Source organism: Saccopteryx bilineata, chromosome 2 (genome assembly GCF_036850765.1).
Source record: "Saccopteryx bilineata isolate mSacBil1 chromosome 2, mSacBil1_pri_phased_curated, whole genome shotgun sequence".
Taxonomy (NCBI): Eukaryota; Metazoa; Chordata; class Mammalia; order Chiroptera; family Emballonuridae; genus Saccopteryx; species Saccopteryx bilineata.
In genome coordinates, this window is record NC_089491.1 from 66,084,474 (window position 1) to 66,100,446 (window position 15,973).

Below are 15,973 nucleotides of genomic sequence, written 5' to 3' on the forward strand. Positions count from 1 at the left end.
AATAAAAAAATAAAAGTTAAAGAAAAATAAGGTAAAATGGCTGGAATGCTCAGATTTCTTTTAGGACTAATACAAATGACCTCAAACAACAGTGTGCAACGTTGTATATGCCATTGCATATACAGCTATATTACTGGCTATTTAAGGGACCTCCATGGATAATGCTGATAAGGCATGTGGTGTTCTCACCTGCTGTCTCTAGATCCTAACTTTTTCCACACAAGATGCCCTTTACTACATTAATATGAGAAAGTTCACGATCATCTCCACTGAGGAAAGAACTATAATAAAGTCATAACTACTTTTTCTATTTGGTCCCCTAGTCTCAATTTTCAGTGTACCTATGGGTATTCAGTAAGTACTTTTTGTTCTCAGGAATTCCAATGAAAAATGCCTCACAACAGAGCCCTACCTCCCCTAGAGAGGCCAGGCCAGAGCCCCGAGTCCTGGATAGTGTGGACACCATGCCAGGGCAAAACTCTACTTAAAGCTTGCTCTATGAAATGGGTGTCTGGTTGTCAGCTCTGCATCATGTCTTCTCTTCCCTCTAGAGAGTACCAGGGAAGAGAAACAGGGGCGGCAAAGGTAGGATTCTCTCTCTGATGGCAGAACACTGATAAAGCAAAATGACAAGTCTATGTTACTCTTTCATTACTTGCTAAATAAAAGCATTTTGGGTGTCAAAAGTGTACATCACTCAAGGAGATAGACTCGATTAATGAACTTTGCTGTGCAAGCAGTAAAGTAGTTGACTGATAATGGGAAAAACCTCATCAGAATAGTTTTCCTTCACTAGTTCTAACAGCACTAATAAAACTACTATGTATTTATCATCACTGTCCTCTAATTAGTAAGTTCAAAACACATTATGAAGAATTATTCTGGCCTGACCTGTGGTGGCACAGTGTATAAAGTGATGACCTGGAACAGAGGTCACTGGTTCGAAACCCTGGGCTTGCCTGGTCAAGGCACATACAGAAAGCACCTACTACGAGCTGATATGTTCTATCTGTCCCCTCTCTTTCTCTCTCCTTCTTTCATTTTCTCTTTCTCTCCTCTCTCTAAAAATCAAAAAATAAAATCTAAAAAGAAAAAATTATTCTAAAAATTCTTACCAAGCAACCTCTACCAGGTAAGCATTCTACAGTACTAGGTAAGCATTCTACAAATTTAAACTCAGGTAGTTTGAAAAGTTGTTTGAAAAGAGGCCTAATCAGAAGATCTGGGAGGGTGAGAAGGTAAAAGTAACAACAAAAACCCCATTCTACATTTTCTTACCATACCAAGCCCACAATGTGCACAGTATTTCTTTTGCTTAAGACTTTCTCAATAAATTATAAGCAACACTATTTCTTACAATGGCATGACTAAACTCATCACATATTTATATTAAAAAAAAGAAAAAATTTAAGAAATGTTTTCCTTACAAAATAAGAAGAGAGAATCATTGTACAACCAGCCAAAATGGAAGCCAGTACAACATCGGGTGGAATTTCCGAACCACTCCTCCCAAGGATAGGGGTAAACATCTCGAATACCGCCCAGATGAGGTACAATGAATAAAGATAAGGAATAAACATCCCCAGAAAGTAAAAGGCAATAAATTTTCCTTCCGCACCTAGGAAAAAAGAAAAAGAAAACAAATATATGAGATTCTACTATGAGGCACAGCTTTCTATAAGACCTTGGTAGCCTAACAGAATTCAGGGGGGAGGTGACTTGCCCTTTCGGTACCTGTTATCTAGTGTGATAAAACACTTTCACTCAGAGAGGCTAAAGTACAAATAAGAGTGAAACGAAAATTGTGCACTTTAAAACTGTATAATTTTGTTAACCGTGTCACCTCAAAAAATTCAACAACAAGAAAAAAAGAATTAAATACAATACATGATGTGTTCATAGTATGTGTTTCTAAACGTAAATATGGGACAGGATATATAAGGTATGAAATAAAAATCTGCATGATCCAAAAATTTAAAAACAAGAACCAACAATTTAGAAAGCCTTCCCGAAAAATAAAAATAATAATAGTCCCTGGAAGCCTTATTTTATGTATTTTAAGGTATTTGCCCATTTGTATTAAAATAAAAAATACCCTACCATGCTGCTTAAAGTACTTGTGCACACAAAACTTTGTGAGCAATGGAAACACCACCCAGACGGCACTAATAAATGCCGAGCAAAGTCCTTGATACGTGAGAGCTATAAGGAAACCACAATGTACAAACAGCGAGATGTCAAAAAACAGTTCTCCCAGATACTGGTCACTGGCATTCTGAAAGAAAGAAAAATACATTAGTGTCACTCATGGGTCATTCATAAAGATATTCTACTGTAATGTAATTCCCACTGCTCAGGGGAGCTACACATTTTGTTTTAAGCAAGGTCTATCCTTTAGACCAAGCTATGTCTCCATGATGTGCTTATCACAGAGTAATAAATTCAAATTGCTGAAGAGGAAAGCAGAATTTAACAAGATGGGACAAAAACATCATTACGTGTATATGATCTGTGCAACACTGCTCTTGTCCTAAATTCCTGGTGCTTTCACATTATAAAATATGATCATTATTTTTTGAGCTTTGAAATCTGAGCATTCCTATGCAGTTCTTCAGAAAAAGCTGCCATATGAACTTAATACATTTTAACATCTGCAGTAGTGGTTCTATTAATATAAACATGAAAGTTATTGTTTCAGTGCAGAAATGACAAAATGGTATAGACATATTTGAGACTTTCTCTTCTCTGCCTTTTCACCTCTGTGTATAGCCCAAGGCATGTTTAAGGGACCCTACTTCAAAAGCTCAAAAGAATTATAGTCACATGTTTTCAAAACAAGTCAAAGTTCACTCAACAACCCTCCCTCCCGCACTCCTTGGACAATGAAAGACAGCCTATTGTCCCTTATTTGGATATTCATTTACCACAATGTTAATCAAGAGGCATGGTTTTTAAAATGAGAAAAATAATTCTTAGGATTCAATTTGAAGCTGAATGCTACTTGAATATTAAAAACAAAGATCTTAGCAATAAAGAATGTATTAACTGAAAATATGTTTTATATTAAGTTCCCAAATTGTACCCAAAGATCAAACAAACATCCCTCAAATCTAATTCTATCTCTTTGATCCTTTCCACCTCTGACCATTCCAATCCATTCTATACACTGTTATCAGAGTATTTGAACTAAATTACTATCTCACTATCCTTAGAAAAATTTAATGATAGCCCCTGACTTTTACGGTCATGTTTCAACTTCATCCTGGCCAGTTATTGTGCTATCAACCTTGTTTTTACCACAAAACTGTTTACTGACTGTGACCCAAATACATCTTACACATTCTCACCTCTGACTGCCCATCAACCTGTTCTCTATCTGGCACACACTTCTACTCATGCTTCAAAAGCCAAATTCAAATGTCACCATCCCCTTCTTGAAGCCTTCCTGACCTCCACAAACAAAATCCATCTCCTCCTGGCCCTGTGTGCCTATAGCACCATGAATATGTCACTCTCCTTCACCCCAATGTTCTGTGGTTTCTCCAGCTTTCCAAATGAAACTGTGAGCTCCTCAGAGAAAGAGACCACACCCTTATGGATCTGTATTAGCAGGACCAAAGTTTTATGATTGGACAACTGAAATTAGTCAAAGTAAATGCTGATATGTACCATGTATAGCAGTTAAGCCTTCAACGGTTGCAACTGTACTGAACAAACATCCTTGTCTCCACCCTTTCCTTCTCAAGCCCCTCCACATCAACAATAGCCATACTCTAGTTACATATTGTTGTACTAAGAATAAGCATGTGATATTGAGCTCCATGGTAATTCTTTTGAAAGCTGAAGCCACTAAGATACAAGTATTACCTCAACCATAAATGGATGGCTAACCTCAAAGAACCTTTCAACAGGGTCTGCTAACATAGAAGGGCTCCTCAGACCATAACCCAACATTAATTGAAACTGAGACCAAAGTTCAGGCTCCAAAGACATCCTTGTAGAAGGATTCCGGATTTTAGTCTTCGGTGTCTGCCTTCTATCTAATCCCTAACAGCATACCGAAAAACCAGGTGTACAGTGCTTGTCCTGAAAATAATGAAGCTAAGAAAAATTTTCCCTTTAATTCAGAAAAATCAAAAGCCATGACTGTAATTTATTTTTAGTCTTATTATATAAATCCTAATTTTATTTTTTGCCAAATAAGCGTATACAGTTAAAACCTTAACGATATGGCAATATTGTCTAAATCAGCATAAATCATTTGGAACTCTACTTGCTTCCCCCATTTTTCTTAGCAATGTGTCTTTAACCCCCATACCACATATGCATGCTGTCAGAATCTACATCAACAACATAAAGGTTAAATAAAAGTAAAGGAAACTGAAGAGAACACTTTAAGTGCAGCTTTGAGTGCAATATTCTTTCAGGCAGCAAGTACTAATTGTGTGCTAGTGTTGGGAGTCAGACACTGCCTAAACACATGGGGTAATGAACAAATCCCTGCCCTTGTGGAGCCTATAGTCCAGTGGGGGAACAGAGCTATTTAAACATAAATTATTAGGTGAGCCCATGGAGAGTCAGTTGATTCAAGAGTATGGGTACAAAAACTGCGGCAGAGTTGGCAGAGGCCAGAAGGCTGTGCTAACAAGCCTTGTGTTGCCATCACCCCAAATACTGTTTACAACTTTGTAACCCCATTTGAAGTCTGCAAGAAAACCTTCAGTATAAGAAGCCTTTCAGAAATTTAACACAGTTCAGGGAGCCAGTTTTCTATAACCATGCCAAACAATTTTTGATAGCTCAAAAGGCCAAATACAGTCATGTGCCACATAATGACATCAATGACAGACCACATATATGATGGTGGTTCCACAACATTATAATAGAGCTGAAAAATTCCTGTCACCTACTGACATCATAGCAGTCATAATGTCACATTACTAGTGTTTGTGGTGATGCTGCAACAGCCATTTTATAAAAATACAGCACATACAAAAAAAAAGTACAGCACATAAAATTACATAGGCTATATACCCTCTATGTCTGTATAAGTGCACCTGATGATATTTGCACAATAATGAAACTGCCTAACACATTTCTCAGAATGTATTCCTATTGTTAAGTGGCACATGACTGTACAATGAATCCCACTTGAGTTTGTCTTCAATCCTTGAGGCAACAAAAAGAAATCAACAAGTATGCCCAACACTTACCACATAATAAAATCTTTTAGCGAGGGTATGTATGAATATTATTTTGGCTACAGCAGCAGTTCCATAAAGACAAATGGAGACATAGAAGTGGTTATACCATGAGAGAGACTGTCCAATCAAAGAGATGAACACTGCTATAATTAGAACGGTCACCAGGCTAGTGAACCAGCTTATCAGGGTGATGCCAAATCCACAGAAGAAGTCCTTTGTGTAGTTAGCCACTAATGAAGAAAAAAACAGCATGGAGACCATTATCTTTATCAAATAATTTCATTACCAATCAGTAAAATTAAAAGGACAAGTGTAAAAACAGAAAATTTACCACTGTAATTGAAAAGTACTGAAATGTCCTAACCTAAGGGTAAGTAAAGTTTGTTAAATACTAGAAACAGGGAAGGTATCAATGAATAACAATCAACTAACATTTATTAAGCGTCTGTGGGTAACTAAAAACTCAAAGAGATAAGTCTTCCAGGAATAATTCAGATATATTCCTAACTGGGAAAGTGAGTAGTTGTAATCCTCATCACCTTTGGATGCTTTGTGTATCAAAATATCAGCAAGATGGAAAACAAAGTTCAACATAAAATCTTGCTAAGTACTGGGTGGTTTGCTCAGTGGACAGAGAGCGTCAGCCCAGCATGCAGACATCCAGGGTTCAATCCCTGGTCAGGATACACATAAAAATCAACCATCTACTCTTCTTCCTCTTCCTCTCCCCCTTCTCTCTCTCTTCTCTCACAGCCAGTGGCTCGAATGGTTCAAACATCAGCCCAGGCCATTGAAGATAGCTCAGTTGATTCGAGCACTGGCCCCAGTGGGGGCAGCCGTGTGGATCCAGGTGGGGCACATGCAGCAGTCTATCTCCTCCCCTCTCACTTAAAAAAAAAATCTTGCTAAAAGAAGCTATCACAGGAAAAGAAGGAAAGCAGGAAAATAACCGGTAATAAAGGATTATTTAAATTAGCTGAATAGTTTATCTCTTAACAGCACTTATCAGCTTAGACTATAAAACATTTCAAGCAAAATAGGATTAATTTAACTAGAAGTAGGTCATTCACACTTTAGAATAGTGTGCTATTAGTCTGCAGTATAGGCAAGATGTTTTCATCGATCTTTTCACTTATCTGTACAAACCATTTTTTTTTATTTTTAATTTTTTTACAGGGGGAGAGAGAGAGTCAGGTAGAGGGATAGATAGGGACAGACAGGAACGGAGAGAGATGAGAAGCATCAATCATCAGTTTTTTGTTGCGACACCTTAGCTGTTCATTGATTGCTTTCTCATATGTGCCATGACTGCGACCTTCAGCAGACTGAGTAACCCCCTGCTTGAGCCAGTGACCTTGGGTCCATGCTAGTGAGCTTTTTGCTCAAGCCAGATGAACCCGCGCTCAAGCTGGCAACCCCGGGGTCTCGAACCTGAGTCCTTCCGCATCCCAGTCCGATGCTCTATCCACTGCGCCACCGCCTAGTCAGGCTGTACAAACCATTTTTAATAGCTCTTTTATGTTACTTCTATGGAGTACACAAGTACATAAAAATATACTAAAAGTATAATGAACATATTAATTTGATATTCATACAGGAATTTTGTATAAATCAAATATTATATTTCTTAGAATTTTTAACTTCTTAGAAAGATATAGGCAACTGACTAAAAACTTCAAGATAATTTTATGCCCATGCCATTATTGAGTTTTAGGGGAAAATACATACCCTTATGTTTGGGCTGCAACACTTTTTTGCCCAGGTACAAAACAGCAGCCATTACCACCATGTAGTTAATTATGCAGCCAACACGAGAGGGGTAGGCAATGACAAAAAGGCCGAGCACATCAAAGAAGACCATGTTCCCATGTCGATACTTAGAAGAAGAAACCAACATATCAGATGTAGCTAGATATTTAAGAACTGCTAAAATGTTGTCACCTATTAGTAAAGAAGAGAAAGACGAAGTTAAATAAACAATCCAGTGTTTAAATAAAAAAATACCCTACAAAGAATGTGAACTGAAATAGCTTTCTACCATTTTATTGCTCTCCCACACTTTTCTTACTAAATTTTTCAAATAAGCTCCAAGCTCCTTCTCTGTTTTCTATCCACTTAGAAACTCAGACAGCTGGCCTTTGTCTTTTCCGTCTATTATAACTACTCTTGAATCAGTCATACCCTCGTTGTTGATAAACTCAGTAGCTGTTTCTTAGAGCCTACTGATTTAATATATATTTAATGTAACAGACACTGCTCTAAATATACTGCTCAAAAAATTTTGGGGATATTTCAAAATGCACTTTCAAGATCAGAAAATGTGCAGACAGATACTCCAGTATTTTCAGCCTTTGTACAGTGCATTTTCACCAATGAAATAAAAGTTGGTTTTGCACCTCATTTGCATAATCAAACAACTTTCTTTGACTTGTCAGTTGCTTTTCTGATGTTCTTGTTTAATAAAAAAAAATCAAATGCTTTTTTTTTATCACTTCATATTCATTTTAAAATATCCCAATTTTTGTGAGCAGTATACCAAAATTCAGTGGTCATCCAAGAGACAAAGGTTTCTTATGAAGCTCATGGACACCAAACAAGTTATTATACAAGATTTTAAGAATTAATAAGGAAATGTCAATTATTATCTGAATACAAATAATTAATAAAAAGCAGTATTAGAGTTCCCTAGAAACATATCATGGGAGACTAATGGAGTTTAGAAGTCAGAGAAGCAACCCTGAGGAAGTGGTATGCCTTGAATGACTGGCATTTCTTCCTATTTGCTCATCCCATCCCATCCTTGACTTTCTCTTCTTTCCACTTAAGACACCACACTGTCTTAGCTTTCACTGGCTTCCCTGTCTGCCTTAAAAATGTTTTTTCCCAAAAGCTCACATTTAGTCCTCTACATTTGCTTTGCTCTTTCAAAAGCATTTCCATTCTCTACATTTTCTGTGGTATTCTCCATCCTTTCATTCCCAAACCCATATACTGAGTTCTGCCAAGAGCTCTAACACCGTATCTGTATTTTTATCTGGTTGGTTCACAAACCCCCTCCGCTTACATGTCTGACAGAGTTCATGGTTGCCTTCCACATCCCTACTATATAGTCAATGGTATCACTTTCCCTAGCCAGCTGGGTCTTTTACTTTGCAATCATCCTTGCTGCCGTCCATCTGATTCATCCCTTCTCTCTTACTTGCCAAGTCTTGTTGAATTTACATTCAAAATGTTATCTCATTTTCCATTCCTCCCCCTTCCTTCCTTTCTATCTTTCATCAATATCACAGTCTAGGTCCTCATTATTCCTAACTTATTGTCTCCCGGCTTAAATAACCAGACTCATGGCCTCCCTTCTTGCCTCCATCCACTCCAGACAACATCATGAGAATAACAGCATTTAAAGCCATCGTTCCTTCATGTACTCAAGATTTTAATGATTCCTTATTTCTACAGCATCTTCTTGTTGATTTTTAAACCGTTCTGCAATTTTCTCTACTCTTACACTTCTACCTCATTTCCCGCTATTTCTGAAAAGACAATTTCCATTAGATTGTAGTCTGACAATCTACTCATCAACAGCCCCACAAACACACCCTACCCATGCTGTGCCCATACTTGAAATGTACTATTCACTGGGCCAAATCCTACCAACCCTTTTAAGACTCAGCATCAGACTCACCTCCTTTGATTATTCCACATCACTCTGGAAAGCATTTTAACTCCCTTGTCCTGTGTTGTCCTGAGGCTATCCTATAATCCTCTCACCTCCCAACCTTGGATCATGTCACTATTACACCTGGGCAAGCTGCCCAAATGTATTGGTGTCACTTCCAGTATATAACTTCCATTTTGGCAATACTCTATCACTCAGCAATTCTACCATAATCCTGGGTTAATTCCTTTTCAAATTCCCCCCAATAAATAATCTTATGTTCTTAATTGCTAAACTATACTTCAAGGCTAACTTTAAGCCCTCATCTCTCTAACCCCAAAACCCCAGCTCATTCACACCATACACTGCCTCCCTAATAATGCTTAGGCCACAAAATATTTACAAGTTAACAGATCATCCCTTATATTCCATCTTACCAGATATGAAAAGTCTACATTAGAATACCAACCTGCTCTCTGAATGGAATCTGTTAGAATTCTGTCCGCTGTGTCATACTTGGTGTGATAAATGTATCCATTCTCAATAAAAGCTAAGTCTATTCCTAAAACATACACACACAAAAAAGATCATTTTGCTTTAAGGATCAACCTTGTTTTAGGCCTATTTGTTTAATGTATTAAATTCCTAAATGTTAAAATGTTAAAGTAGTGGCACGATAGCTTCGTCACATTAATGGGTGAAATTCTCTTAGAAATTCTTGTAGAATTTATTACTGTTACATAATTCAATATATAATGAGTGAGGAAGTATACTACTGCACAGGGAGGCATTATACACAGCAAGGATTAGGAATATTGAGCTCAAGAGTTCATTAAAACTTTGCCATCTACATACTTGCCAGACAACAGCCAAATCTTAACTTTAAGTAAGTTGTATAAGCCACCAAGGCTGTTGGCAAAGCAAAATAACAAAAAAAAAAGTCAAAGACCCTGAAGGATCTATTACCATATTCTGGGAATGAACTGCTAAACAGTTCTCCTCTGTTCTCCTGTCACACTGTGGGGCAAGATGATATGTTCTAGAAAAGGCAAGCATTTAAACTAAAGTTTAAAAGAAAATATCAAGAACTTAGTTTCAGTGCGTCAGAATACACAGCTCTCACGTAGAGAATTACATCACACTATGGCCCATAACTACTGACAAAATACCTGGAATGTTGCCAAAATCCCTGTAGATACGGAAGTCAGTATCTGAAGGAATAACACCGCTCTGGAAAACCTCCTGAGCCACCACAGAAGCAAAAGGGTGTTTAGCTGCTGAAACATAAGCTTGGACCAACCAAGGATTTTCAGGACCTGAAATGAAACATGACAAAATAAGGTTAACACGGTAATTTTTTTAGCATACTAATTTTTATTTATTTTTTACAGAGACAGAGAGAGAGTCAGAGGAATAGACAGGGACAGACAGACAGGAATGGAGACAGATGAGAAGCATCAATCATTAGTTTTTCATTAGCATACTAATTTTTAAAAACACATCTAAAATAGTTATTTGGAGTGGTTTAAAAAGAAAAATCCAGAGTGGTATTTTTAAAATAATTTTTTCTGTATTTTCCAACATTTCTCTACTAAATGTATATGACTTTTAGAATAAAAAAATAACCTTTCAGAGAACAAGATTTTTTAAATTATAAAATAACACTATAAAAAGTTTAAGTTTAAAAATAAAAAATTGGCCCTGGCCAGTTGGCTCAGTGATAGAGTGTCAGCCCAGCATGTGGAAGTCCTGGGTTCAATCTGCTGTCAGGGCACACAGGAGAAGCGCCCATCTGCTTCTCTACCCTTCCTCCTCTTGCTTCTCTCTCTCTCTTTCTTCTTCTCCTGTAGCCACAGCTTGATATATTTGAGCAGGTTGGCTCCAGGCACTGAGGATGGCTCCATGGCCTTGCCTCAGGCACTAAAATGTACTGCTCACAAAAATTAAGGGATATTTCAAAATGAATATGAAGCGATAAAAAAAAAACATTTTTAATTAAACAAGAACATCAGAAAAGCAAATGACAAGTCAAAGAAAGTTGTTCAATTATGCAAATGAGATGCAAAACCAACTTTTACTTCATTGGTGAAAATGCATTATACAAAAAACTAAAAGTAGGCCTGACCTGTGGTGGCACAGTGGATAAAGTGTCAACCTGGAAATGCTGAGGTTGCCAGTTCGAAACCCTGGGCTTGCCTGGTCAAGGCACATATGGGAGTTGATGCTTCCAGCTCCTCCCCCCGTCTGTCTCTCCTCTCTCTCTCTCTCTCTCTCTCTCTCTCTCTGCCTCTCTCTCTCCTCTCTAAAAAAATGAATAAAATAAAAAACTAAAAGTACTGAAGTATCTGTATGTTCCCTGATTCCCTAATTTTTGTGAGCAGTGTAGCTCAGTTGCAGAGAAACACAGCAACAGCCCCTGATGGGTAGAGCATCACCCCCTAGTGGGCTTGCAGAGTAAATCCCAGTCAGGGTGCCTGTGGGAGTCTGTCTCTCTGCCTCCCCACCTCACACTGAATAAAAGAAAAAGAAAAACAGTCAAGTCTGTCATCCTAAGATAGCTATTATTTTTTTCATATCTTCAATTTTTAAAAAATGTCTATGTGTACATAGCTATAATTATAGCATATATCATTATAATTACTTTATCTGTTAATATTAGCATTTTGCTTAATTATGTTGTAATAACCCATTAACCTCAGTGGGTTACAATAAATAGGCTTATTTCTTGCTCACATTATATTTTGGTTCCTGGATAACTGTAGTTATGTTCCATGGTTATTATGTGCCATATGTCTTACTCATTTTGGGATCCAGGCTGAAGGACAAACCCCAATCAGGGATGTATTGGTCTCATGGCTAAAGTTAACAAGAGGAATAGACCACATGATGGCTCCTAAAAGTCTTCTTGGTTGAGGTTTATGTCTCTCTCATTTATAATCTACTTGCCAAAGCAATTTATATAGCCAACCCTGCAGTTATTGGGGGAGGAAGTGTATGTACTACTTTCACAGGGAGGCATTACAAGTTACATGGGAGGGAGGAGTGAATAATTGGGAATAATAATACAATTTATCTCACTATCCTAAAGAAAAACTGTTACATTTTAAAAAGCTATATATGCCTGAAGATATTAGTGCAGAATTATTAATGATAACAATTATAAACAGCAGTAATAGGGAACTTTAGGGGTATGTTCAGTGTTTTGCAGTTATTGAAGTGACCATTATAATGCATTTGATATAATGTTAAGTGGAAGAACAACAAACAGTATATATAATATATATATTTCAGAGAATCTAAAATGATTAAGACTTTTTAAACTTTATAAACAGATTATCAAACTGCTTTCTTATATAAGGGTAAAAAATGGCCACAAGTGGGGGTAGAAGAAGGGGAAGGGGTAGAGAAACACTATAGAAGCAGTTACCCAGGTGACCCAGATACTATAGTTACTAGACACGATTTTAAAATAACTATGGTTAGCCTGACCAGGCTGTGGCACAGTGGATAGAGCATCAGACTGGGATGCGGAAGGACCCAGGTCTGAGACCCCGAGGTCGCCAGCCTGAGCGCGGGCTCATCTGGTTTGAGCAAAGCTCACCAGCTTGAGCCCAAGGTCGCTGGCTCGAGCAAGGAGTTACTCGGTCTGCTGAAGGCCCGCTGTCAAGGCACATATGAGAAAGCAATCAATGAACAACTAAGGTGTTGCAACAAAAAACTAATGATTGATGCTGCTCATCTCTCCGTTCTTGTCTGTCCCTATCTATCCCTCTTTCTGACTTTCTTTCTCTGTGTCTCTGTAAAAACAAAACAAAACTATGGTTAATATGTTCAAAAGTACAGGTGATGAGAATTTCACCAGACAAGCACAATATTTTTTTAAAAAGAGGCAAATGGAAAACCTAGAACTGAAAATCATACTGATGTTAAAAAAAATAATGGATGATTTAATATGATACAAGGTTAAACATAGCAAAAGAAAGGATTATAAATAAACAGAATTATAGCACAGAAAGAAAAAAGCATGGAAAATATGGAAATAAGTATGAGAGACATAGAATACAGTAAAAAGGGCGAATATAGGACTAACTGGAGATAGAATGGGGCAGAAGCAATGTTTAAAGAGATAATGGCCAATAATTTTCCAAAACCCACAGAAAACAACAGTAAGCTGTGAATTCAAAAAGCTCTACAAACCCCAGACAGAATACAAAGAAAAAATATATTTAGCACCAAAATCATTCCTTTGAATACCATTATCCACTAAAAGGAATAGGTATCCTTAGAGAAATGGCTAGTTCCAGCCTGGCCTGTGGTGGCACAGTGGATAAACCTTCGGCCTGGAATGCCAAGGTTGCCGGTTCGTAACCCTGGGCCTCCCTGGTCAAGGCACATACAACAAGCAAGCAATGAACAACTAACATGAAGCAACTATGAGTTGATACTTCCCATTCCATGCTCCCCTTTCTCTCCTGTCTCTGTAAAATCAATAAATAAAGTATTAAAAAAAAAAAAAGAAATGGATAGTTCCAGAATGCAGACTAGGAAACTATAAGATAAGTCAAAACATCTTGTGCCAGAAAGAAAATGCTCAAAGAAACATGTCAGAGAAATATCAAAAGGTCTCAGGATCAAAATTTCATGAGAAACAGGATACCTACAGTTTCAAAATTCCTATTTACAAAAAGAAAAATAGTAATTTTATAAAGTAGAAAAATGTGGCAAATACTATAATTAAAGTTTAAAAAGTTATTATCAGGCCCTGGCCGGTTGGCTCAGTGGTAGAGTGTCGGCCTGGCGTGCAGGAGTCCTGGGTTCGATTCCCGGCCAGGACACACAGGAGAAGTGCCCATCTGCTTCTCCACCCCTCCCCCTCTCCTTCCTTTCTGTCTCTCTCTTCCTCTCCAGCAGCAGAGGCTCCATTGGAGCAAAGCTGGCCCGGGCACTGAGGATGGCTCTGTGGCCTCTGCCTCAGGCGCTAGAATGGCTCTGGTTGCAACAGAGCAACGCCCCAGATGGGCAGAGCATCACCCCTGCTGGGCATGCCGGGTGGATCCCAGCCAGGTACATGCGGGAGTCTGTCTGACTGCCTCTCCATTTCCAACTCCAGAAAAAAAAAAAAAGTTGTCATCAGTAATCAAACAGACATCACAAGCCTTCTGATGTGATCCACCGAAAAGTAGAAATGTAAAAAGGAAAAAGAAAGACGATGATGGGGAAACAGACTATTAAACCGTATTGTGTTAAAATGCTATTATTTTAAAAAATACTATTATTAAATAATACTATTACAATTGGATGTTAATAATTAAAATTATATTATTAAAATATTAGAACCTTATTTAAAAACAGGTAAAGCTAAACTGTAAAGAAAATAAAGTAACATAAAACCCATGGTCACTAGCTTGAGCCCAAAGGTTGCTGGCTTGAGCAAGGAGTCACTGGCTTGACTTGAGCCCCCCAGTCAAGGCACATATGAGAAGCAATCAATGAACAACTAAAGTGATGCAACTAAAAGTTGATGCTTAATATCCCTTTCCCTTTCCCCCCCTCTCTCTCAAAAAAAAGGGGGGGTCGTGGGGATAATGTTTCTCTCTCTTAGATGAGTAGTTTCTGAGAAGCAGCAGGTGAAAACTGCTATAAAGCTGTGACAAGAATCTATTTTCTTTCATAAGTAGGGGTTAGAGTGTTACTCAGTTGATATAACTAAGTTTACACGTATTTATGCTTTTATAATTTTTATATAATGATTATAATATATACCTAATAAAACATGACAATTAAATGCTACGTTTGAGCCTGAATTAGAACTCAGATTAAAAAGCAAAACAGGCCCTGGCCAGTTGGCTCAGTGGTAGAGCGTTGGCCTGGCGTGCAGGAGTCCCGGGTTTGATTCCCGGCCAGGGCACACAGGAGAAGCGCCCATCTGCTTCTCCACCCCTCCCCCTCTCCTTCCTCTCTGTCTCTCTCTTCCCCTCCCGCAGCCAAGGCTCCACTGGAGCAAAGTTTGCCCGGGCGCTGAGGATGGCTCTGTGACCTCTGCCTCAGGCACTAGAATGGCTCTGATTGCGGCAGAGCAATGCCCTAAAATGGGCAGAGCATCGCCCTCTGGTGGGCATGCCGGGTGGATCCCGGTCAGGCGCATGTGGAAGTCTGTCTGACTGCCTCCCCGTTTCCAGCTTCGGAAAAATACAAAAAAAAAAAAAAAAGGCAAAACAAAAACAGCTAGGACATTATTGGAACAACTAGAGAAATCTGAATATGCACTGTTCTAGGTAATAGTTTTATATTAGTGTCCTATTTCTTGAGTGTGATAAATGTACTGTTATGAAGAAACATACCTGTCCTTTATCTTCAGAGATGATTTTTCTCCTTGATATAATGTGGTGAATTATATAGATCGATTTTCAAATATTAAACTATCTTCATTTACCATCAGTCAAGTTTCTGGATATAAAATCAATATCTAAAAATAAGTTGTGGCCTTGGCTGGTTAGCTCAGTTGATTAGAGCGTTGTCCCAAAACGACAAGGCTGCAGGTTGGATCCTCAGTCAGGGCACATGTGGGAAGAAATCAACGAATGCACAACTGGAACAATAAGTGAATGAATGCTTCTCTCTCTCTCTTTTTCTATTCTTTTCCTCTTTCTCTCTCTCTCTCTTTCTCTCTCTCTTCTCTCTCTCCCCCCTGCTCCATCTCTCTGAAATCAATTTAAAAAACAGTTGCATTTCATACACTAATAATGAACTGTCAGAACAAGAAATTAAGAAAGCAATCTGGTCATAAAAAAGGAATGAAATCTTATCACTAGAGACAATGAGTGGACCGAACGGGTACTATGCTAAGTGAAATAAGTCAGAGACAGACAAATGCCATATAATTTCACTTATATATGTAATATAAATAACAAGTAAAAGAATAAATAAAACAGAAAAAGACTCACAGATGAAGAGAACAAACGATGGTTACCAGATGGGAGGGGGGTTGGAGGCTGGTAAAAACGGTGAACGGATTAAGGAATGAAAAGACAACACACTGAATGAAAGAACACATTCGCCAATGATACATCCAATAAGGGGTTACTATCCATATTTTATAAAGAAGTCACACAAC

The 15,973-nt window shown here is 38.1% G+C and overlaps 1 protein-coding gene across 2 annotated transcripts in view; it reads right to left on the minus strand.

Moving 5' to 3' along the window:
* Window positions 1–15,973, minus strand: part of ERMP1 (endoplasmic reticulum metallopeptidase 1) — a 69,928-nt gene that overhangs the window by 32,448 nt on the left and 21,507 nt on the right. Inside the window, exons 5-10 of one of the 2 annotated variants that reach the window (XM_066257209.1) lie at window positions 10,029–10,175; window positions 9,329–9,421; window positions 6,933–7,145; window positions 5,214–5,434; window positions 2,101–2,275; window positions 1,428–1,618 (exon numbers count right to left, since the gene is read on the minus strand). In XM_066257209.1, the coding sequence (XP_066113306.1) occupies window positions 1,428–1,618; window positions 2,101–2,275; window positions 5,214–5,434; window positions 6,933–7,145; window positions 9,329–9,421; window positions 10,029–10,175 (1,040 nt within the window). The remainder of the gene's footprint in view (window positions 1–1,427; window positions 1,619–2,100; window positions 2,276–5,213; window positions 5,435–6,932; window positions 7,146–9,328; window positions 9,422–10,028; window positions 10,176–15,973) is intronic. The other variant, XM_066257210.1, reaches the window with a different exon arrangement.